The following is a 23,455-nucleotide window of genomic DNA, read 5'->3' on the forward strand; positions in this document are numbered from 1 at the left end:
GCAGCTGGCAGGTTGATGATGCACACCAGGGTGCTGGGCACTGCCAGAACACCTTCTCCTTTCTCTTCTTCGTAAGCCTGTGCGCTATTTTGAGGGGCTGCAGGACACGGCCCCCAACAACGGAGGAAGGGCTGTCGCTCAGGGGAACAAGCACCCACATGAGCACCCAGGAAGACCCGCGCCCCAGGAGTGCTACAGTTGGCGCTTCCTCGGACGGTGCTAAAAGAGGTTGACATTAACACTCTTATGGCAGAGAACAGCGCAACCCACAGTTGCGGTACATACAGCCACTCAACACCCCCACACCACCCTCCTTACCGAGGCAGACAATTCCCTTCAACAAGATGGCGGCCTCCTTTACCAACATGGCGCGTCAAACCCCCATTGGCTCCCGCCACTGCCCCGCTATAGGCTAAGCCACAGGCTTTCCCCGCCCCCTACCCTCCAGGGCCGTGCCCCGCAGTGGGAACTACATTACCCAGGACACCCAGCGCTCCCCGCCTCCCTTCCCTTATTCATTGCCCTACGTATCGTGCCTCGCTCTCCCGGGTATGGGGAACAAGGTGTGGTCTCGCGATAGTCCGTAGGGCCCGGGGCGGGGCGGAGGGGACGCCCCGCTGTGTTCTGCTCCACCCAGCTCCGCGCAGGAAGCGAAAGCGAGCGTCGCTCTGCTCCGCCGAGACCGCTGGCCTGAGCGCCATGGCTGCCGCGGAGGCGGCGGCCGCGCCTACGAAGGCGGCGCTGGATCGTAGCAGGCTCTCCCCGAAGGAAGAAGGGGAACTGGAAGACGGCGAAATCAGCGACGATGACAACTGCTTTAGGCCCTATGGCTACGAGCCCGGCGGCGGCCTCGTCAGCAGCAGGCCCTACTCGAGGCGCAGGCCGCCTCCCGGCCTCCGCGGTGGCATGTCCCTCTCTTCCTCCTCCGGGCGCCCCTTCCCCCGCTCACGGCACCAGCCGCCGCCGGAGATGGGGCACCCGCACGGCCACGGCGGGTATCGGCCCAAGGACTCGTTCCGCTCCCATCCGCCGCCCATGCCGGCGTCGCGGATGCCGTCGGGATCGCACTCCGACACGGGCCCCCGGCTCTCCTTCTGGGAGCGCAGCCACAATGCCCTGGACCGATTCCGCTTCCGAGGCCGGCCCTACAGGGGCGGAGGTCGCTGGGGTAGGAGCCGAGGCGGCGGCGATCGTGGCGGCAACCCTCCGGGGAGGCCGCCCGTAGGGGGAGGCGGTGCCGGGTTCGGTAGCGGCCAGGGCTGGAGGGAGCCCTCACCGCGAAAATGTATCCTTGAGACGTGAGGGGGAGCGGAGGCTGGAGGCGCTGTGCTGCTGGGGTGGGTCTGGGAGTGCCGGTACCGCGCTACGTGGCCGAAAGCCGTGGGAGGGGACGCTCTGCCCTCCGGCTTTGGCATTAGGACTCCTGTAGAGGAGTCCTAACGGAGAAGGAGGCTCCCCTTCCAGCCCCAGGGCTTGGCTGGGCCAGCAAGCAGGCCCTGCTTCTCAAGGAGAGCCTGTTGGGAAGCCGGATTACTGCCGTGACCTGGCATGCAATCTGGCTGATCAGTCCCGTGTAGCGAAAAAGTATAACCTGGAACAAAGCCTTTCCCGATTGGATTCGAGGTGGCTGCTTTTTTTAGCCCGAAGTGTGAATATTGTGAAGCGGGGTCAGTGCGGCAGTTTTAATGCGTATAATTAAAGTGGCTGGGTTGTAAAGCTAAAACCCTAAGCTTGTTAATTTTCCTCATTGGGCAATAAAGGATTCACTGTTATTTCATTTGTGCTTCCAGCCCTTTAGAGGCTGTTACATATAGCTAAAGTTAACTTTAAGTTGAACTAGGACTGTATATAGAGGGTGTAATTTATATGGGAGTTTGGGTGATGTCGGAAATGCCTGTTTCTCTATAAAGCCCCCCCCCCAGCATTCAGCATAGGATATTCTCTGCAAATTTCTCTTAGACTTACTTAGGTGACTTTATTAAAATACCTCATAGTTTTCTAGGTTTGCTATAGAAGAGACAAGAAGAACTGATGCTGAGTCTAACTTAGGGGCAGCCTGATACTGAAACTTGATGTAACTACATTGTCTGACTGAAACTGTAGACAAGTGTAAAAAGCACTGAGAGAAAACTAGTGGTTAAAACCTGTTCTGCAGAATCCTGCAGTGTTTTGTCCTCTGTACCAATAGTCAAAGGATGTGCATTGTTTGACTCTGCTGGCTGATCCCAGGAACAGGAATTTTTCCTACTTGTGCCAGTACTTAAGGCTTTGAAAGCCACTCGTTGGATCCTTGTGTTAACTTAGATACAAGATTTATTTATCCATGGCAGGATTTTTTTAAAAATGTTGGTGGAATATGTAGACTAGAGGTAAGAGATGCTTTTAGTCAGTCTGACTTGATAAAATTACAGCATTACTAAAGTCTTAATAAAAGCTGCTCATTGGAAGATCTGACATTGAGAGGCAGCAAGTGAAGATGTGATTTGCCCAAGGTTACACAGTAAGACAGTTCTAGTGCTGAAAATGGATTGTAAAGTATCTTAATTTGCAGTGTTGTGATGAATACCAGAAGATGCTTACTTTCTGTGTAACAGGTAATTTGCAGGGCAATCATATTGATCATCCTAAGCAGGCCTTACAAAGCTTGTTCATATGATATGCAGTCTCCTCCATTTTAATTAAAAGGTCATTCAGAAACCAAAAGAAGGAAATTAAGAAATCTTCCCTGCTCCCTGAAGTGCACACTTCTGTTTAAAAGTGATAAAGTTTTAATGTTGTTGCTCTTTAATGGATCATATAGTTAAGGCCATGATTTTCATTCAGTGTAAATTCTTTCCTGTATTTTTCATATTCTTGCCACCTGAAGGATTCAATATTATGGTATCCCTAAATAGTCAGGTACCCCTTGTTGATACTATTGATGGAGCAGGGGTGTAGTTCATGGGCATGTGACTTCAGAAGAGATCTTCACATCAACAGTTACACGGAGGCTTGTGGCCTGGAGTAGTATTTGGAATTCCTTCAGGAAAATGAAATGTTTGTGTGTCTGCTAAGAGAGAAATGGCTTTTTATCTTTATCCTTGGAACTAATACTTTGCACAGCGCCTTGCAGGAGTATACGTATAAATGAACTAAATGACCCAGTGGAACTCGGGTTACTTTTCTTCAGGTGTTAGCTTTTAACAGTCTTTTCTCTTTTAATTCCTAGCAGCTTTAACATGAAGATGTTGGATAGTCATTCTGCAGAAATCCTTCCATAGAGAATTCTGGAATTTTCAGCCTGAAATACGGGACAAAAATGTGACTTTCTGTTCCTGTTGAATTCCAGTTCTTCACAGTGTACATTTTTCTTCTAACCCACCAGTTTTTTCAGTTGCTCTCTTTTTTTGGTTGTAGGATGAAGAATAGGTTGTTGATTGAAGAATAACCATTATTTTAATGTATATATGCCTGTCGGCCTTTCATAGCACTCAATGTAGTCTTGCATTCTGTATGTAGAACCATGTACATAAAAATTCCTGCATAAGTGAAACAGAGTTTCTCATTAATACTGTTGTGGGAGCTCTAGAAATTGTATTAACCCAACCACAAAAAAAGTCTCAAAGCTTTGTCTTGTTACCCAACTCTAGATGACTCTAGAATTTATTGAAGTATTGAAGTATTTATTGATGTATTTTCATATTAGATAATAGACATATTATTATAGATTGTTAAATCACTTAATGTCAGACTTTCCTGTCACTCAAAATTGCTAATGTAGCTGTTTGGTTTTTTTTTTAATAGAAATGTGTTGGAATTGAATTTGGCAAATAGGTTTATTACACAGTTTATTATACTGTATTCTGTGCTTTACATCCTTTGTTGAGCTACAGTTACTGCATGCACTTCTTGGTATTTTCAGCATCTTTATAGATTATTTCATTGCTTTCTGGATTTCATCTAGTTTATCTTTACTAGTTTCTGCTTTTTGTTCTGATGCTTAAGAGAGCATTGTATAGGAAAACATTTCCTGATACCAGAGAAGTTGCATTTTGTAGGATACATGCCTAGATTCTTCATACTTGAGTTAGAAGTTAACGTAAAGAAACATCCGAGTTATTGGTGCAGGTTGTGAGCAGAAGACAGATGTAAAGTTATATTCTTGTAGATTTATTAGGTCTGTGTTTGGAGAACACCTGTTTTAGCTGTTAGCTTTACTCCCTGTATTAAGAGATGATGTTGATTAAAAAGCATTTTGCATAACTGGGCTTGAGTCAGCTGTTATCACAGTGGGGCTGATATTGAAAGTCAAACGAGTTAAACCTGATAAGGTATCCTAGAAGATTTCCCCTTGAGCATGATTATTTTACGGGATAATTTAGCTTTTCAAGTGTCAGGTGAAGGTATGAGGAAGTGAACCTCTAATAGTGAGAACTTTTATTTTGGATAGTTGCCTAAGAATATTTCAGTTTCCTGCACTGGACAACATGTTGTCAAGAGCATCTGTCCCCTTGGGCATACATAGGCCTTTTCTGAGTAGTTAGTAATTACCATTCCTCTTTTAGTGTTTTTCAAATGTTTTGGTTGCAAACCTTTACCTACTTTTTTATTTGCTTCAGTTATTGATTATTCTCTGCCTTACTTCATTTGTTGAGCTACAGTTACTGCAGTATGTAATTGTGCTGTGGTTACACTCAGCCTTTTATGAAAGGGTAATATGAGTGAGAATTAATTTGACCTTTCTCAGAATGTCAGATGGGGAGTTAATGTTTGAATTATGAACTCTGAAAGTCTGACTCTTTGATAGGGAATTGTCTCAGCATTACAGCTGTTGTTTCTGGGAGGATGGTGTAAGCAAGGTACATGACTTCTCAGCAATTAATGAAATTCTTGTCATAAGTAAGATGTTTTAAATTGTTAGAGAAAATGGTTATTTAAGTTGTCAGTATAGAATAAAGGATACATTTTGTGCATGCTGTTCATCTGTATAAGGCATATTTTCCAAGCTAACCTTAAGGTAAAACTAAGTATATGGGAATAATCTTAAATTCTATTTGTTTTATTTTAGTTTTCAGTGGTAATATCGCCACATGTTCTTGTCTTAGTTTCCTTGACCAGTAATTCAGCCAAAATTTTTGGAAAGTCCCCATCTAGAAAGAATTACTCTTCGAAAAGTGAAAACTCTGCGGAAGAAAGTTTTGAGGATCTGCTGTTGAAGTATAAGCAGATACAATTAGAACTTGAGTGCATTAATAAGGATGAAAAACTGGCTTTGAGCAATAAGGAAGGAAATGAACAAGATGCTGATAAAACAGTGAACACTGAGGACCAAGTACCTGTAGATAATAACAGTATTACAACAGATGCTCTAAAAGAAGTACCTCCTGAGGAGAAACCTCCAGTTATAGCCTTTCAGGCATTTGAACTGAAACCTCTCAGACAAAAATTGCCTACTCCAGCAGAGAGAAGCAGATTAAAAAAAGGCAAAGAAGGAACCAAGCAGCCATCACAAAAACCTGAAGTCACAGAATCCGGCCAAGGTAAATACTTATAGAGTTCTTTTGCTTGCCATTACATATCATCTTTATTAGGTGTTGGGGAAAATTTTACTTTAATGAAAATTTGAATTGGAATGTTAAACATTTTAAGTTAAAAATTGGATTTACTTCTAATTTATGTAATTGCTTGAATTACATAAGCATACTGGGAAGCATGTTTTTGCTTTGGTTTTAAGTTTTTTAATCTGCGTTTTGTAGTCTAACTGATAATTGGCGCAAAGCAGGAGGACAAGACTTGAAGGTTTTAGTTGCTGTTACCAGCAGAAATCATTGTCTTTCAGTGAAAGTTTTCTGTCTCCTTTGCCTTTGTTTGTTTTTTTTTTTTTTTGCAGAAGCAAAATGTGTTTTGTTTGGGTTTAAGATGAGAAGGTAACATTTGGAGACATTTTTCTGCATTTTGTGTCTTGCGCATTTTCCTTAGTATAAGAGGCCTTTATGAGAGATTTTCACCACAATGATTTTTGTCATTACTGATATTTGCAACTAGTGAAGAAATCATGGGCCAGAAATAGAAAGGATTTGTAGAAGACATGCAGCCAAAGGGCAGAATCAGTATCTTGTCCAGGTAGTTCTGGACTGCAGGCCCAAAATCATAATGGCTCAGATACATGAGGCCAAAATCATAATTGCTCAGATGCATGAGGCCAAAATCATAATTGCTCAGATGCATGAACCACTTAGCAAGAAATAAGTTATGTCCAGCTGAGCTGTGGTAAATGTCCTTGAGCTTACTTTTTAAGTCTGTGCAAAGTAGAGTAGTTAACTTAAACTTCTTTTGAGACTTCTAGTAAGTGTTAGCTGTGGTTGAGGGTGTGCTTATGGATATCTCTTATTATCTTGTGTTAGCTAATTTGTCAGTGTATGTAAACTGTCAATTTGAGTGGGAAGAGACACAGTAGTGAATGGATGGATTAAAATTACATGTGAGTAATTACTAGGAATATGAAGAAAGGAAGGACTAGAGCACTGAAAATTAGAATGATTTGTATGTAACTTCAGAATGAGAATTGGAAGACAAAGCCTCTGAAGAAACAAAGAGAAAACTGGTAAATAGTAGTCAAACCACCTCATGTAATGTAGCTTTTTTAATGGCAGACATGAAGGAAACAGCAGGTCTTGTCCATAGAACTATAACCAGTAGCCTGCAGGAAGGGAAGGTGGCAAGGCAGGAGGAGTAAAAGAGCTTTTAAAAACCAAAAGAATCTTTAAAAAAAATTAAAAAAATTTTTGCATCAAAACTTGGAAGTCCTGAAGTTGAAAATACAGTTCATATGATAGTGAAAAACAGATGCTATAGTATGCGCTGTAAAAGTATCTTAATTTTTGCATACCACTCAAATGTATGACAAGAATGATCTGAGAGCACCCCAATTTTATAAGTTACTGCTTTTGACAATGTAATGCAGACTTCTAGAGTAGAAAAACCTGTCTGATTTGAGTTATTGCTGGTCCAACTGTATCAGGTGAAAGTATTGTACTAGATTATGCATATATTAAGGCATTAGCAAAATTTGTTTTTCCATTATATTTGTTTTTATATGGTGTACTGGATGTTTTCCAGACCTGTTCAAGTTGAAGAACTTGTCTTTAAGGTCAGGGAGGTTTTTGTCTCTTGCTAGAATTAATTCTCTGTGGTTCAACTGCTCTGGCACACTTTACCATATTCCCTGCTTTCCTTCTTGCCCATTAGTCTGTTCTGCCTGTGTTGTCCCCTTCTGTCTGAAAGAACATTTCAGTTTGTGTAGTGTGTCCCTGCATGTGTCTGTGTCTGCATCACAGAAATTACTGTACCATCTGTGTTTCCCTAGTTCCACCCTGTGGACTGCATGGTTAAGATCTTTGGTAACTGTAATGAATTTTTGGAGTTTTCTTTTAGAATACACACATGTATTAGATACTAGTTTTCTTCCTTTTATATCTGTACTTCTAAATGCATGCATGTGCAAACAGGAAGACCTCCAGCATTAGCTATGTGCCATTTTTGCTTAGGTATAAGGTCCTCTAGAATAATAAATATATATCTATATATAGTTTAAACAACAGTTTTCTGAATATGACCTTTCATCAAATGTTAGGAAGAGTAAAAGCAGTACAGAGTGCAAACCTTTTTTACCAATTTGAATTGTGGGAAGGAAACTCTCTTTGAGGAAAGACTAATACAGGAAAAGATTGCTAAACTTCTCAGTATTTATTTCCTTCCCCTGATGCAAATAAACATATGTGGTTATATGCATGAGTTACATATCTGTAATTTTGTTATCAATTATATCAGTTGCTTCAAACTATAATAATTATGTAATAGTATACAGCATTATGTATATTATATGTAAAATGTAATACTTTAATGTGTATATACATACACACTATATAATAATCAGATGGATATATGGCTTTTGGGCAGACTAGCAAATTAATATGTCAACATCTTAGTGTTTAGCAAGAAAGCATAACCATTTATTATGTATTTCCATAGGATAACTCTCTTCGGTTTTTGTTGGCATGGAACGGAGCAAGTGTGTTCTTAGATGCAGCTTTGTGCCATTATATTTGATGCTGCAAAAGACTGACCAGTTGCTCAAAATAGCTGCTGGTGGAATCTGAGATGCTCAGGACAGCAGCTGATAGGAGGTGGTGGCGTAAAACAGATGGCAAGAAATCTTCCTCCCCTTGCCTCCAAATCTGGTTTTTACTGGCTCTTGAGGAAATATGTCTCAACTTAAGAAAGAACGATTAGGAAATGACAAATCTTGCCTTAGGCTCATGGCATCACGATGATGTGAATTTCATCAGACATGCCAAGTTTATATTAATGTTTGTTAGTGTGTTCTTATACAAAAAGCTACTGCTATACTTTACACTTTGTACAAGTGCTCAAAAACGCGGTATTTTTCTTTTAGAAGGTACAGAAGACAAAACATCTGAAACATCAGTGCGAAAGCTTAGAAGCTCAGATGTTACATCTGAAAAGGTAAGAGAGTATTCCTCTGTAGATGAGGAATAATTGCATTATGATACTCTGGCTTTTTCCAAACTGCAGTCCAGAAATGTTTCAGTAGTAGAAATGGTCTATTCTTAATGAATGACATTTAGCAGTACAGTAGGATTTTTAAGCTTTCTCTTGGTAAAAATTTTGGGACAGAATTTGAAAGATTTAAAAAAAAAAGTTACATAATGCTTCCTGACTTTTTGTCTTGTTTGTTCTTTTCTCAAGAAGCTGCATGATGATGAGGATGAGATGTCTGAATTGCAACTTAGGCTTCTTGCACTTCAGTCTGCTAGTAAAAAATGGCAGCAAAAAGAACAACAAGTGTTGAAGGAAAGCAAAGAAAAATTAACAAAGCCGAAAAGTGTAACACAGAAAGTCAAAGCCAGTACAAAAGCACATTCAACTAAAAAAACTAGTGTTACAGGTAAGTTTAATGTTGCTGAAATGGTTATAAATAGCATGGCCTCTGAAATAAACATCTAACATAATACATTATGTGAAACATTGGGCAGTGAGCCTTTAATCCTTCTAAAACCCTATCTGCACAAAGCTCTTGAAGAATCTAGGATTAGGGGGAACCATTTAGGTGAAGTTAATCACATATCTTTTTATTTAAAGCCAGGCAAACTTTGAGGAGACAACAGACAAAGACATCAAAGAAGCTGCAGCAGCAAAAGGAACAAGACAGACGTCAGAAAGAGGAAGACCAGAGAAAACAAGAAGAGGAAGAGGAGAGAAGAAAGAGAGAAGAAGAAATCAGGAAAATTAGGGACCTCTCAAATCATGAAGAGCAGTACAATCGATTTATGAAACTAATTGGAGGAAAGAGGAGATCAAGAAGCAGGGTAACAAATTTGTTATGTGGTGTTCAGGGATTATATTTGGGATTGAGTTATTTCTGTCTTGCCCATCCTGGTTCTGTCTCATGTGTGTCCATCATTCTCCATTCCTTCTACCTCCCCCCCCAAAAAAAAGCTCAAAGTATTTCAGTGTTTACAGTGTTTTAATCCAATGCTAGACAGGCATTCCCTTTGGATTTTGTAAGATCAGTTTTGTGTGACTTGTATATTTGGAAGTCGGTATTTTCCTTCTAAAATACTTTGAATGTTGCAAGCAAAGAGCAGCCTGTAATTTAACACAAACCAATCAACCAGACTTCCTTTGCTTTCTTCTCTTAGATCGCAGTTTTGTCTCTGCATCTTCAAATTTATGTCCACACAACTTCAGTGGCCTGCTTCTTTCAAAATGTTGCCTGGCATACTTTTTTAATTTGTCAAGGTACAAAATATGTTCAGGCACAAAACATAATTAATTCAGCCTCATCACAGGATGGCACAACTGTGTCAAATTTTTGAAGGAGGAGTGTTACTGAACTGGTCATGCTGCACTTGTAGGCTGTCTTCATTCTCTTGAGATTAGCAAAAGGCACTTGAATTGCTAATGTTCTGTTTCTAAAACATTGGTACCTTACAAAGAAAATGACTTCTTCTGTCAGCATTAATTCTTTCGTCATGGGAGCAGTACAACTGCTGCAGCTAAATGCTTCAAGTGCTTGGAGCTACTGATGCTGTAAGGAAAAATGAAACTACAGCAAAGGGAATTGGCACTCCCTGATTTGAGGTCATCTTATAGGGGAATCCCATTTATAATAATGAGTGGAAAACTGAGGCTAAAAGTGTTTAAACAGTAGGAATTCTAAAAACTACCAAAACGTCTACTATATGCCTTTGAAAGGTACAAATTGAGGAGTCCTAAGAAGTCATGCTTACCTGTTCTGCCTGTGTTCGGTGTTCACTGAATATTGTTTGGCATGTATATAATGTTAGGCATTCTTTAAACAATCCGATACATTAGTTGTCATTCTCTAGACGCATTTCAATGTGGTATGTGACTTTTCTGGGACAGTTAAAGGATTCTCCACCTGAGATACCAGTCATAGAAGAATCAGAACATGTTTCACCTAAACACATAACTGCTGTCATATTGAAGATGATACTTGTGCAATTTTGTACTGTTTCTAACAAGGGTAGTTGAAGTGTTCTTGGTGACTGCCATGATGGCTAAACAGCAATAATAAAGGATTTAATTCTCTTTCAGTGTTTCAGAAATATGCATTTAGCCATCGCAATTTACAGATAGGTAATGACCTGATAGGTATTTAAAAACTGCTGTCTATTGTGACCACCCCTCTCTCAAGAGATCCAGTTTTAAAACTATTAATTTGGCAAGTTACCACCAGCAGTGGATTTGATTAAAACGTAATCTTCAGTTTGCTTTTTGTACAAACTAAGTAAATTATATTTATAAAACAATTAGACAAAATTATAAGGACCTTGTCCTGAAATTTACTTTTGATTGATTTCTGCCAAAAGAATAACATAAGACCAGCTAAATAAAATAAAATTTTTTGTGTGTTTAGTCCTCAGATACAGACTTGAGACGATCGGTGGATAAGCAATCTACAGATAGTGCAGGAGGCATATATCAGTATGATAATTATGATGAAGTTGCTATGGATACAGATAGTGAAACTAACTCTCCAGGTAAGACTTGTATAATTTTTTTTTAGTATGTTGATTGGTAACAATAGTTTAAAAGTAGGAAATGAGTCATTTTAGAAGGAAAGTCTTTTGTAATGTAGCAGTTACAGAACTTGCATTTTAAAGTGAGTGAATTCTGTCTTGTTTTAATGCTGGCTCTCTTTACCACTACATCAGAGATGGAGAACATTGTGAAGATCTTTGAGGCTATACTGTTCTCATTGCAGTGCTGTGGAGTTTATACTTCTACATTTCCAAGCACCTATGTAGAAAGGGCGGGCTCTGGTGTTGACTAGATAGACAGCAGGATTACAAAAACAGGTGTTCCAATGAACATCAAGTGAAATGTGAGTCAGCTGTGTGGCTTTGAGTGGTAGAAGTGATCTGTGGTGCAGGTTGTAGTACTGTGATTGTAATGGGTTGCTAAGCACTGACAGGACTGTATCAGTTTTCTGGTTTCATAGCAGAAGGATAGTGACGTACTAGGAATCTAGCAAAGGGCTTTTTTGGCTAAGGCCTGTTTTGATAAAGTTCACTGTGGACTCAAGCACTTGATTTATGGACCGGAATTGGGAGAATGCGGTTTGTGTTGCGAAGGCTAAAGAAGGCTTTTACTAGTGTTTTCACCTGTGTAGTGGGGCAGTTAGAAAGCAGATCCAAACTCTAACCTCTGTGGAGTGTGCTACAGAAGGACAAGGGGCAATGCTTAAATTGTAACAAAATAAATTCAGATTAGATACAAGGGAAAATTTTCACAGAAGATGGTCAAACACTAGAGCAGGTTAACTAGAAATGCAGCATTTCCATCCTCAAATATACTTGGACAGGGCAAGGCCCTTGGCAGCCTGACTTTGGGGGCAGTCAGCATGTGAAATGTTGAGAAAAGCATCATTAAGTATTCTGCTTTGTTGGCCATCTTTATTCTCTTGCTTCTCATCTTCCATATTTCTTTCTTCCTTTTTTCCCCTCATTTTTAGTCCTTTCTTGCCAGCCTTCCTTATGCATTGCTAGTTTGCTAAAATACTGCATCTGCTGTTTCAGGCACATACACTACATGAATTGTCTCTTCTTGAAGTGTCTCAAACTCTAGTTTTATGTTTCAGAATGCAATGTCAGCTGTGCATTTGGTCTGCTTCTGTCCCAGCTTGCACTGTATTTTTGTGGCCAGTAATCAGACTCATGTGTTGAGATACCTCATTTAAGAAGGTAGATTCTTGCAAATTAAATCAAAGAGGGCTAAATCATTCAGAATCATTACTTTAGTAGTACTGTTTGGATGTACCTGCACTTCATATGTAAGATAGAAAAAGGATAGGTAACTACTATTTTTATATACATGTATGTAAGAAATAAATGCACTGTGCTGTGTCTAGTATTAACTTTAAAATTGATGCGTAGTAAAACCATTTGTCTCCTGCTGCTGCATTAAACCAGTTGAATTATAAGCATGAGCTGGTGTTTAGTAATTACCTGCCAAATTCCTTATGCGCAATAATTTGTTTTAATTACAGCTTCTTCTCCAGCGCAGCCTCCTTTCTTTGAGTGTCCAGTAGGATATTTCCCACCTCCAGTACCACCAATTTCCTTGCCACTGCCACCTCCAATTCCAGTAAGTAACCTTGAAAGGAGCATGTTTTTGTTTGTTTTTTTTTTTAAATGCTGGTAATTCTCATTACATCTCATTTGTAATGCTAAAGTTAGGATTAAATTTGGATTCTGTTTTTGATATAGTTCTGTTTGATGATTCCCTTGAACTGATAGACTTGGGTTTTAAAACCCTATTTCAGCAAAGTTTTGGCAGATCCAGTTCCTGTTAAATGGAAATTCTCCCTTTTGATCTATATTTTTCTCTTCATTGTTAGAGCTATGCTGTTTCGTAACAGAAAGCAAAAATAGCCTGAGGCACATAAGGAAAAATAATGAATTGGAATTATTAGTGCAAGGCAACTTTGCCTCCTGTCTCTAGGCCACATATGTAGATACGGTTATTCTCTGAATTGTTACCTTGTTACATGGGGGAAAACCAGCCAAAAATGTAGCTGATCAGTGCTTTCAGACTTCCTTCATTTTGACTGTATGCTTTCTGTCTTCTCATGTAAGAGTCCCTTGGGAATCTAATTAGTCTTGTGAATTTTTTTCCCCACTACTTCTTGTCACTGAATGACTGTTAGCTGCCTCAGTAAAGCAATAGAAAGTTGTCATTTCCTGCCATGACAGCTTCTGAATTTTTAACTGAGGGAAATGGTAATTTTGTTAGCTAAGACAAATTCATAAAACTGCTTAAAGACTGCTTTTTCAAGCAGTGTGACCCTGTTTGGTCAGCCATGGTTTTGTGGCTTTTCTCTGATTCCTATTCTCATTTATGTGTAGTTTGTATGCCTGCACTACTTTATTATCCAAATGTAACAGTGTTGTATTATCTTTAACTAAATGTTCAGCAGTGGCCTTTGACAGTGAAGTAAAACCACTGCAGTTTGAATTAGTTTTAAACCATAAAATAATTTGGGTCTCAACCTCTACTAAATAATCATAAAGTAATAGTAATTTTCATGTTTCAAACCCTTGTTTTCATTTTTATAGCAGCCTGTACCATCTTTGAGCCAGCTTTATGCAGAGGGTATTTCTTGTGTTTCTCTTGAGCCACCTCCACCTCTTCCCCCGCTTCCCCCTGAAGAGCCTGAACAGCCACCAAAACCTCCTTTTGCTGATGAGGAAGAGGAAGAGGAGATGCTCTTAAGAGAAGAATTGCTGAAATCTTTAGCCAACAAACGAGCTTTCAGATCTGAGGTACTCCATTGTTTGTTTTTTTTAATCTAAACCTCTAGATGGCAGTCTTGACCAAAATTAAATGTAACCTGCCAAGTGAAGATTAAAAAAAATAAATTAATATTAAAATAATAAAAAAGTAAGATTAAAAAGCCAGGGCTTTTTAATGCTGCCTTTCTGATTACTTAAGAAAAGGCTCTGAATTTCCATCACCCTTTGCCACCTCAAAAGAAACTGAACCAAAAGCCACCCCAGAACACCCTTTGAATTGTAAATTACAGCTTGGTTTTTATTTATGAAGGAATTATAGAACTTCAAGGTACTAAAAATTGAGTATGTATAGGGAAATGGGGATTGTGTTTTCTGCAGAAAAAAGCTTATTATTAGTCAGCTGTCAGAAAACAAAACACTCCTTTAACAGCCTAGCAAAAGGAGTTGCCAGAGGTTAACTTTTTTTTTGGTGTTCTGCTTGTTTTTGGAGTGAGAATAACAGTTGGTGTGTTTAAAAGTATAGATTGTTTTGACCTCATTAATAAGTCACAGATCTTTTGCAATTGACCTGTGAATAACTGACATGTTCTTGTGTGCCTTGTTTAATACTGCTGCAGAATTGCAGAATTTTATCTGCAATATTTGGATAGTCTGCCTGAATCACAGTTCCAAGGCATGTATCAAACCCGCTTTTATGCTTATGTTTGTCTTTTCTTAATAGCTCTGCATAGTGCATATTTTTATGACCATATTTTCGTTTTATTTTATTAGGAAACTTCAAGTAACAGTGGTCCATCGTCCCCTCCTGTTCCAGATAACTTGCAGCCTGTGCCAAGAAGCAATTTGACGGCTGTCAGTATTAATACTGTGTCTCAGCCACGGGTACAAAATACAAAGCTTGTTAGAGTACCGAGGCTTCCACGAGCAGTGATCACTGTAAGAAAATATTGCTTTTTTTTATTAATAAGAAAATAAGTTGAAATTGCCCTCAGTTCAAGTGAGCAGCAGACTTGAGATTTTCTAGTGATGCAGCACAGAATGGTGGAGCATTAAAAATTCGAATTATCAATAACTTTAAGGATCTGTATGCTCTTCTAGAATTTCACACCAAAGTAAAAATATACAGCTAGAGAGCATCAAACACAACAGCATTCATTTGAACTGAGAAAGACTAAATATAGTTCAATTACCTTCTTTTCCACATTAACACAGACTAAAGGGTGCTGTTCAATGGTAGCTAAGCCAATCTAATCACTGTGTTGCCAAAAAAGTGATGGTGTTGCTCTTTCTCCCAGTCTTGGCCACATGGTGTCTTCCTTTTCTCTTAAGCAATAGGACTGATGTTTGATGTTCCAGACCTCACTTTAACTTGGTTAATAGGACTGATGCTCCAGACCTCACTTTAACCTGGTTAATATGCTAAACTGGTTAGAAAACTAACCTAGGGTGGGGAAACAGGTATTTTTCCTTCTAGGGGGAATTGGAATTTTTCAGTGAACAGTGTGTAAGCATCAGAGGAAGCACAAGAGTGCTGGTTGAATGGCATGTCTGTGAGTGCATTTGGAAGACTGAGGAGAGAGTATTCTCAGGCAGCAGCAGACCTTGTTACATTAGCTTAAGCCATATTTTATAACTTGATCTTCGTTTGAATGGTCACAGGAGGTATGTGCAGCTAGCATTTGATTTGTGATGTTGGCAGTCTTCTTGGATTGTTGAAAATGTGTTGATAAAACTCTACTGGCCAGACTGAAGCCCATGTAATTGACTATTTATGTCAGTGAACCATACACAGAGGCTAATTTGTGATTATTTTAACAACATATGTTGTAAAGCTTGGTTTGTGGCAGCTCTTTCCCATGCAGATTCTCTAATGCATACTGTAGTATGATTGAGTCCATACCTTTGCTTTTCTGTCAGTGAATGTCATCTCTAAGACCAATTTTTTTGCTAAATTTGGATAAATATATAGTATCTTTCAGACTGCTACGTCACTGTCAAACCTAGCTATAGCTGGCCAACAACTTTCTTGCTCAAAAATACAGACTGTATGATCACTTATGGTCACCTGGTGCTGCAATGGGGGGGGGGATATGGACCCAAAACCTTAAGATGGTAGAGACCTGAATGTTTTCTTTTTTTTTTTTTTGTCATTCTAAGGCCTACTTTCCTTTCTGTAGGAGAATTACGCTCTTAAGCTTAGAATGAGTGTTTTTTTTTGTCAGTACCCATCTTCATAATCTATTTTAAATTCTAGGTATAACTGTAGTAATTCTTCAGTTTGGACATGCTAATATCTTTCCTGTCATTGTTTCACATTTACTTAAACTTTTTTTTGTGTTCTTCTGTTTAAATCCTAAACCTATTCTAAAAAAAAACCTTCAATTGAGGGAACATGAGGTTTGCATAAATAAGGGAGATCACGTTACTGGGGAGCTGTTAGTTTGTCTTAGTAACATAATGAAAGTCTCTTATCAGCTGTGCTCTTATGTAAATGTTAAAAAACCTGCAGTGGAAATGCAGTGCCTGTTGCTCAGTTAAAGTTGATGGATTAATACCTTGTGTTTGGATCAGCTAGGTGTGGAGTTAAAGACCTCTGCTTCGTGAAATAGGCTACAGATGCTGGTTTGCTTTTTCGGTGGCATCTGGTAACCCTTTTTCAAACTAGTCATGGACACTCAGAGTCTGTTCATCACAAATTGAAAATGTGTCTTAGAACATTATAGAGAGATCCTGCATTACAACTGAGGCTATAGTTCCCCAGCAGCGGAAGCTAATCTTGCAGAAGGAGTGTGATGGTAGTTGCCTAGTGTTACTTTACTGATTATACATTTTGCTGAACCACATCAAAAAATAGCACCTGGGAGCAAACACTTGGAGAAAAGTGGATTTTTGCCTTCCCTACTATCAGCTTTTCATCTAGAAGGAAAACGGGGAAGGCAGTTAGAGATGGTTTACTTCACACAACTGTGCCAAAAGCAGCTTGGCAGCTTTGGTCTTTTAATACTAAAAGGTAGTGATATTGAAGGTGTGTATTTGGCATCTGAAGATGAGAAGGCCTTGTGGCATTAACTTAGGTTTCCATAGAGCTACAGACAAAATATTTGCAAGGAGAGGACTGGTGCCTTGTTCTGTCTTATGCACTGAAATTTCCCCTACCTGTGCTATGGCTGTGCGAAAATGATGCAGCTGCAATACATTCAGAAGTAGCAGATACGATCCTTATTTTAAGAATTAGAGAATATCAACAAGAAACAATTGTGGAAATTGGGTATTTTTCAGGGTGATGTGTTTTTTTTTTTGTGGGGTGTGTGCTTTTGGAAGACAAAGCTTTGAAGAGGTCTTGTCTTGAGCTAAGGGTTGAACCTGTAACTGTAACTGTCCAGACCTACACTGGGAGATGGGAAGAAGAGTTTTGGAAATGGGAACTAGTAGCTTCTCTTCAAGCTCTAATTCCAGGGATTGGAGGTTAATCGAAATTAAATCGTCTGCTTGTTTCTTTGCGCTGGAATTGGCAGTCATCTGAACTTTAGTGAGCTGTTTCAGTTAGTGATGTTGTCAAAAAGTGATTAATCTTGTTTCCTTTGTTCTTTAAGCACTGTTGGTGTTCTGCCAATTTTAACTGCCTGAGCAGCTCACTAAGGTCAGCTAAGTATAACTGTGGGACAAAAGGCATCACAGCTGTGTGGCAGAAATCTGAGGGAATTCTGATAGATCTACCACCGTATTTCTTATTTGTATTTGGTTGATTGTTACCTTTCAGTTACTTAACAACATTGCTTGCAAATGTCAGATGATTTTCACTACAGTTGAAATAATTCAGGAAGTGTTGGAGTCAAAGGTTTGAGATTTGTATGCTGTGACTAAAGAGATCTAAACATGCTGCAGATGCTTGGAAACAGGTTGAAAATGCCTTTCCTGTCTCATTTCCAAGAAATGGATGTGTTATCTCCATCTTATAGTGCAGGTGCACAAATGCTGAGGCTTTTTCTTTCAATGCAGTAGTGTTGTGCTACAATAACAAAAGGAGATAATATCTTTTTTTTTCTCTACTAATAAATATGTGCTTAGTTAAATCTGTCTTTTTATTTCTTGCTATAAAACTTCTTCCATTCTCCCTACAGCTTCCAAAACACAAGTCTGTTGTGGTTACATTAAATGACTCAGATGATAGCGAGTCTGATGGAGAGCCATCTAATTCAACTAGCAGTGTGTTTGGAGGACTAGAATCTATGATAAAAGAAGCAAGAAGAAATGTTGAGGTAAACTGTTAGCATTTAGGAGGCTTAGTTTTAATTATTGTGCTTTTTATATGGAGTTTAACCTTAGAATTTGGTCAAGAAATACTGGGTTTCATTAGAAACGGGCACAAGTGACTACATTACTCCTGTCTGCACCACTACAATGTAATTTGGTTTGCACAAGCTAATTAAAATAATTTTATTGGTTAAGATGTCATCCTGGAGATAGAATTTGTAATGTATTTTAGTTTCATTTTTTCAGTTAAAATTCAGTGCATCTTTAAGGAAAAAGTGTTGGCTTTAAAAGATCTTACTAGCCTTGAACAGCCTTAAGTTTGTGCTGAAGTGCCTCTTAAAAATAGTATTTAATAGCTGTGTTTTAAAATAGTATGACTAGTATTGACTTGATCCTCACTGTAACAGGCATCAAAAATCAAAGCCCCTCCAAAATCTGAGAAAGAAAACGATCCAATGAGAACTCCAGAGGCTCTACCAGAAGATAAGAAGATAGAATACAGACTCTTGAAAGAAGAGATTGCCAGGTACAGCTGAGTTATTAATGTAAATTGTATATTCTTTGTGTTCCTTTGCTAGTCTATTTCTGTAATTGGAAGGAAAACTTGAGTTTGAAAACCTTGCCATTCAGGCTTTTTCCCCATTCAATTTTTAGTAAGACAACATAGGAGTCTAAAAAAGCCCTTGGATTTGGACTGACTCTAGTTGTTTGCTTGCCCTTGCAGTTGTGAAAAGTAATTTTTCTTTTAACTTGAAATCTTGTCCTGCTACTTCTTTGAAGATTTTAAAACTATTTGTAGTACCCACTGAAATGTATCTTGAAGCTACTGAATATCTTTGCTTTTAACATCTGTTTCAGTCGTGAAAAGCAGCGCTTAATTAAGTCTGATCCACTGAAAAACAGTTTGCCCCCTCCAAATTCTGATGGTGAGGTTGATGCAATTGGGAGAATAGCAGTAGTGACGAAACAGGTAACAGAAGCTGAAGCAAAGCTTAAGAAAAACAGGTGAGTATTTTGCTGTCACAAGTCCTACCTTGCTTGCTTAGCAGGATGAAAATAGTAAATAATCTTTTTGAATGTAGCATTTGAAGTATAGCAAATAATTGGTTTTCTGTTGTCTTGAATGGTAACTATTTGTTGAGTGTGGTTTTCACTACTCTGTACACTTTGAGGGTAGCCTGTTTCAATCAGATATGCCTGATACATATAAATGGATGTTTCTGCATATTACATATGCTGTTTGAAGCTTTTCCTGTATATCTTTCCTCTTTTAGCATGCCTCTTCCATGTTTCTCACCCTTCTTCCAAATTACTGTGGGAAATGTAAATGCTTTATGTCCTTCTCTGCTTCTGTTGCCACTTAATTATTTCTGTGTGGTCTTGTTAGCAAACTGGCATATGGTCATATATCAGCTGAAGGACACTTCCCCCCTCCCTTTATTAATACCTATCTGTCTTTTAAGTCTTTATCTTGTTTCCATTAATGCATAACTTGTTGTATTTGATTACTCTGCTATTGTGCTGTGATACTATGACTTGTAGTCTACTAATGTGTGTATGTGCCCTGACAAAGAATTGCTTTCTTACTTAACAGAAAGCAAAAATGTGTGGTTTGGATATCTTAATAACAGTATTAAAAATACAGCACTTGCTTACCTTCCCCTGTCCTTATAACTAGAATGTTGGTGGGGGGGTTGTGTGTGGGGTGTTTATCTGCTTGTTGTGGTTTAAGCCCAGCTGGTAACTCGGAACCATGCAGCTGCTCACTCACTCTCTCCCTTCTTCACCTGCGCCCACTCCCTGAGGGATGGGTAAGAGAATCAAAAGAATGTAACTCCCATGGGTTGTGATAAACAGTCCAGTAACTAAGGTATAACACAAAACCAGTACCACCAGTAATAAGGGAAATAAGGGGAGAGAATATAAAAATAAAAGGGGAAAAGGAGAAGAAAGCAGTGATGCATAATACAATTGCTCACCACCCACCAACCGATACCCAGCCCTATCCAAGCAGTGATCTGGGCCTTCTGGTTAACTCCTCCCAGTTTATATACTGGGCATGATGTGCTGTGGTATGGAATACCCCTTTGGCTAGTTTGGGTCGGGTGTTCTGTCTCTGCTTCCTTGCTGTTTCCCATGCCCATCCTCACTGGCAGAGTATGAGACTGAAAAGTCCTTGATTGTAGTAAGCATTACTTAGCAACAACTAAAAACATTGGTGTTATCACCGTTGTTCTCAGGCTAAAGTTGAAAACACAGCACTGCACCAGCTACTAAGAAGGAAAAAAATAACTCTTAAAGCTGAACCCAGAGCACTGCTTTATACTGACATGCTGAACATGGAATACTGGTATATGCTGGATGTACTACCAGTACTTATTTTCTCATGGATGTTAACTGTCTGGAGAAACTTAGAATGTTTTTTGTTAAGTGAAAAAGAGCTGGGTTCTTAAATAACGAAGGTTTCAGAGGGGCAGCAGCAGCTCTGAAAAACCTTTAGAAAAAATTTCATTACATGGCTTTTCTACTTTTAGACTTCTGTTGATGAAGGATGAATCTGTCTTGAAACATTTATTGCAACAAGAGGCCAAGAAGAGGGAGAATGTTCGAATTGCTGAAAATAAAATTAACAAACTGGCCGAACAGCTACAAGCAACAGAGAAGATCTTGAATGTGAATAAGATGTTTCTCAAGAAGCTTCAGGAACAAGTAATGTGAATCTGTTTGTTTTGTTTCTTAGAGATAGAAATCTTGAAATGGGAAGGCTGAGTTTTTTGAGGCACTAGGCTTTCTTTGAATTTATCATTAATTCTCAGGTCTTTGCTGATTGCGATTGTGTTTTATTATGTGGTCGTATCTGAAAGTATGCATTTTCTTTTTCCTTTTTTTTTTTTCAGATTCATAAAGTTCAACAACGAGTTACAGTAAAGAAAGCTCTGGCATTAAAATATGGGGAAGAACTTGCTCGAGCAAAAGCAGTAGCAAGTAAGGAAATTGGGAAGCGAAAAGTGGAGCAAGATCACCTTGCAGTAAGTCTGCATGCTTTTAAACCATGCTGTACTTCGAAAAGCAGTAGCAGGTTTGAGTAGGAAACCTAGTTCAAGTGGGATTTCAGGAAGGCAGGAAAACATTTCAAAAGCACTGTAGGAATTCTTCTCAGAATTCAACAGAACAAGAATTAATCACTTAAGAAGAAAAACCGTTAAAAGCCTACATTCCTGTGCCAGGGCGGTGTCAGTAGTAGATAATAATGAGCGACTGTATTCTTGTGAAGGAAGGAAGTACTTTACTGTCTGTAGAGCATCAGTGATCTTGTTAAAACCAGCAAAGATGCTGAAGAGTAGATATGATTTTCTTTTGAAAAAACAAGATACAGAGTTACAGAGTGGGGAAAAAAAACCCTAATATCTTTATGTACATTTTTCTTTTTTATGTTCTCCCCACCCATCCAACACCACTGTGTATACTTGTTTTATAGCTTACCTTTTAAACATGGCCAGAACTTCTGTTGAAGCTGTGTACATGATGTAGGGTACTTTTTATCAAAAACCTGCAAACCTGCCAGTTAAATTGTGTCAAACTCTTGTGGTTTTCCATCTCTTTGTTGAAATTTTTTGGCAATATTCAAAAATGTGCTTTCATAAACTCTGAATTAAGTATCTTGCCCATGTTTCATTCACCTCCTGTCAAGAGATCACTAAACGTGAAAATAAAGGGGAATTTTTTTCCTTTTTAGCCAAACAAAATGTTGAAATTGGAGAACTCCCCTGCATCAAGTCCAAAAAAGCATTCAGCAGAATTGATTGCACTAGAGAAAAAAAGACTACAGCAGCTAGAGCAGGAGTATGCTCTAAAGATTCAGAAACTGAAAGAGGCCCGTGCGCTTCAAACCAAGGAACAGTCAAATACTGCGCCTCATGCAGAAGAGGAATCTGAATTTGCGTTACCTCAGCCATCACTTCATGATCTCACACAGGATAAATTGACTTTGGACAGTGAAGAAAACTACTTCGATGATGAAGTTCTGTCTAATTCCAACAGAGAACGAAGGAGATCCTTCAAAGAATCCAATTCTTTCACTAAACCAAATCTTAAGCACATGGACACTCCAAAGCAAGAAACTATAAACAAACTTTCTAAAAAGGCATCAGAGGAGCCTGAGCTATTCCTTGGGTTGAATATTGATGAACTGAAAAAACTTTATGCTAAAGCTGACAGCTTGAAAGAGCTTCTAGAGAAAAGTACTGCCTCTGTTGTACCTAAGGAAGATCTGTTGTGTGGTCAGGTAAATATTTTAAAACATTTTAAAACATGTCTTTATTAGGTGGCATTGCAATTGCTGTGTATCTGTTTGTTTCCTAGGAAATTTCAGTGGACATTGATGTTGATACATCAGAAAGTAAAGAAACTGAATCAAAACCGTATCCATTTGAACCATACCATAGTCCTCTTCTAGTATTTAAATCCTACAGGTATGAAAACTGTAGCAGCCTTTTTGAGTATGTGTTTGTGTGTTTTTGTTCAAATATTATTATTCACTGCTTGTCCTGGCTAATTGAATCTTAAAAAAATAGGAGGCATTAGAAAGCAAGGTTTTTATATCCAATATGAAGCAATCTAAAATACAGGAAAAAATGAATGGAAGCGTATTTATTATGCAGTCTTTAAACTTGGCTAGGATATATGTTGTCTGAGTCAAGACTGAGCCAGTCATCTCTTTTTGGATTCCTGCTCAGTGGAAGGAGACATGACTGTAGTGATTCATCTTGACGTAAAGTAGGCACCTGCAAGTGTAATCAGTTTGACACATCTGTCTTCTGACTAGAGAGTTTTGTTTCTACACATTAAATTCTAGAAAAGTGTCTGGTATTTAAATTGGAGAGTTGAATCCTACCATGAACCCATTTGTGTTTGTTTTTTTTTTATTTTTATAATCTTGATTAGCAAAAGTTGGAGGTTGCTGTCTATACAGGAGTATTTATATTCTTGTAGGTTGTGGCTTCAATTCCTGAAGGATCTAGAAATCGTAAAAGACATAGAATGTAGTCTAGCTAAATATTTAAACCAAGAATTTGTATGCTCACTTCAGACTCTTTTGTTTGCTTATACATTGTAAAATCTGACCTATATTTTTTTTACTGATTTTTTTTTTTTTTGTAGGTTAATCTTTTAACAGTTCTCTCTGTACTTCTACTTGACATTGATCTTAGGCTGACTAGAGCCTAAGAGTGCAGCTTTTTTAGAACTAAACTGAAATTCAGTTTCAGTAGTTTGCTTTCCCTACGGGGTTGCTATTACACTTTCTGTTTTTATGTGAATAAAATCCTGCACCTAAGGGAGAAGAGAATGCTAGAACAGAATCTGTTCAGATTGAAAGATAC

The 23,455-nt window shown here is 38.7% G+C and overlaps 1 protein-coding gene across 5 annotated transcripts in view; it reads left to right on the forward strand.

Moving 5' to 3' along the window:
* Positions 1-663: 663 nt before the first annotated feature.
* The window catches only part of ZFC3H1 (zinc finger C3H1-type containing), a 40,674-nt gene continuing 17,882 nt past the window's right edge, over positions 664-23,455 (forward strand). For 3 of the 5 annotated variants that reach the window (XM_061454786.1, XM_061454789.1, XM_061454790.1), the window contains exons 1-16: positions 664-1,285; positions 5,106-5,519; positions 8,435-8,505; positions 8,749-8,947; positions 9,142-9,368; positions 10,943-11,066; positions 12,575-12,672; positions 13,644-13,850; positions 14,592-14,756; positions 17,942-18,079; positions 18,482-18,600; positions 18,933-19,079; positions 20,609-20,783; positions 20,972-21,103; positions 21,811-22,359; positions 22,437-22,546. In XM_061454786.1, the coding sequence (XP_061310770.1) occupies positions 700-1,285; positions 5,106-5,519; positions 8,435-8,505; positions 8,749-8,947; positions 9,142-9,368; positions 10,943-11,066; positions 12,575-12,672; positions 13,644-13,850; positions 14,592-14,756; positions 17,942-18,079; positions 18,482-18,600; positions 18,933-19,079; positions 20,609-20,783; positions 20,972-21,103; positions 21,811-22,359; positions 22,437-22,546 (3,461 nt within the window). In that variant the 5' untranslated portion in view covers positions 664-699. The remainder of the gene's footprint in view (positions 1,286-5,105; positions 5,520-8,434; positions 8,506-8,748; positions 8,948-9,141; positions 9,369-10,942; positions 11,067-12,574; positions 12,673-13,643; positions 13,851-14,591; positions 14,757-17,941; positions 18,080-18,481; positions 18,601-18,932; positions 19,080-20,608; positions 20,784-20,971; positions 21,104-21,810; positions 22,360-22,436; positions 22,547-23,455) is intronic. The other 2 variants (XM_061454787.1, XM_061454788.1) reach the window with 2 other exon arrangements.

This window comes from Pezoporus flaviventris, unplaced genomic scaffold, assembly GCF_033815535.1.
Source record: "Pezoporus flaviventris isolate CSIRO_AGI_PZ_B2104156 unplaced genomic scaffold, CSIRO_AGI_Pfla_v1 ptg000016l, whole genome shotgun sequence".
Lineage (NCBI taxonomy): Eukaryota > Metazoa > Chordata > Aves > Psittaciformes > Psittacidae > Pezoporus > Pezoporus flaviventris.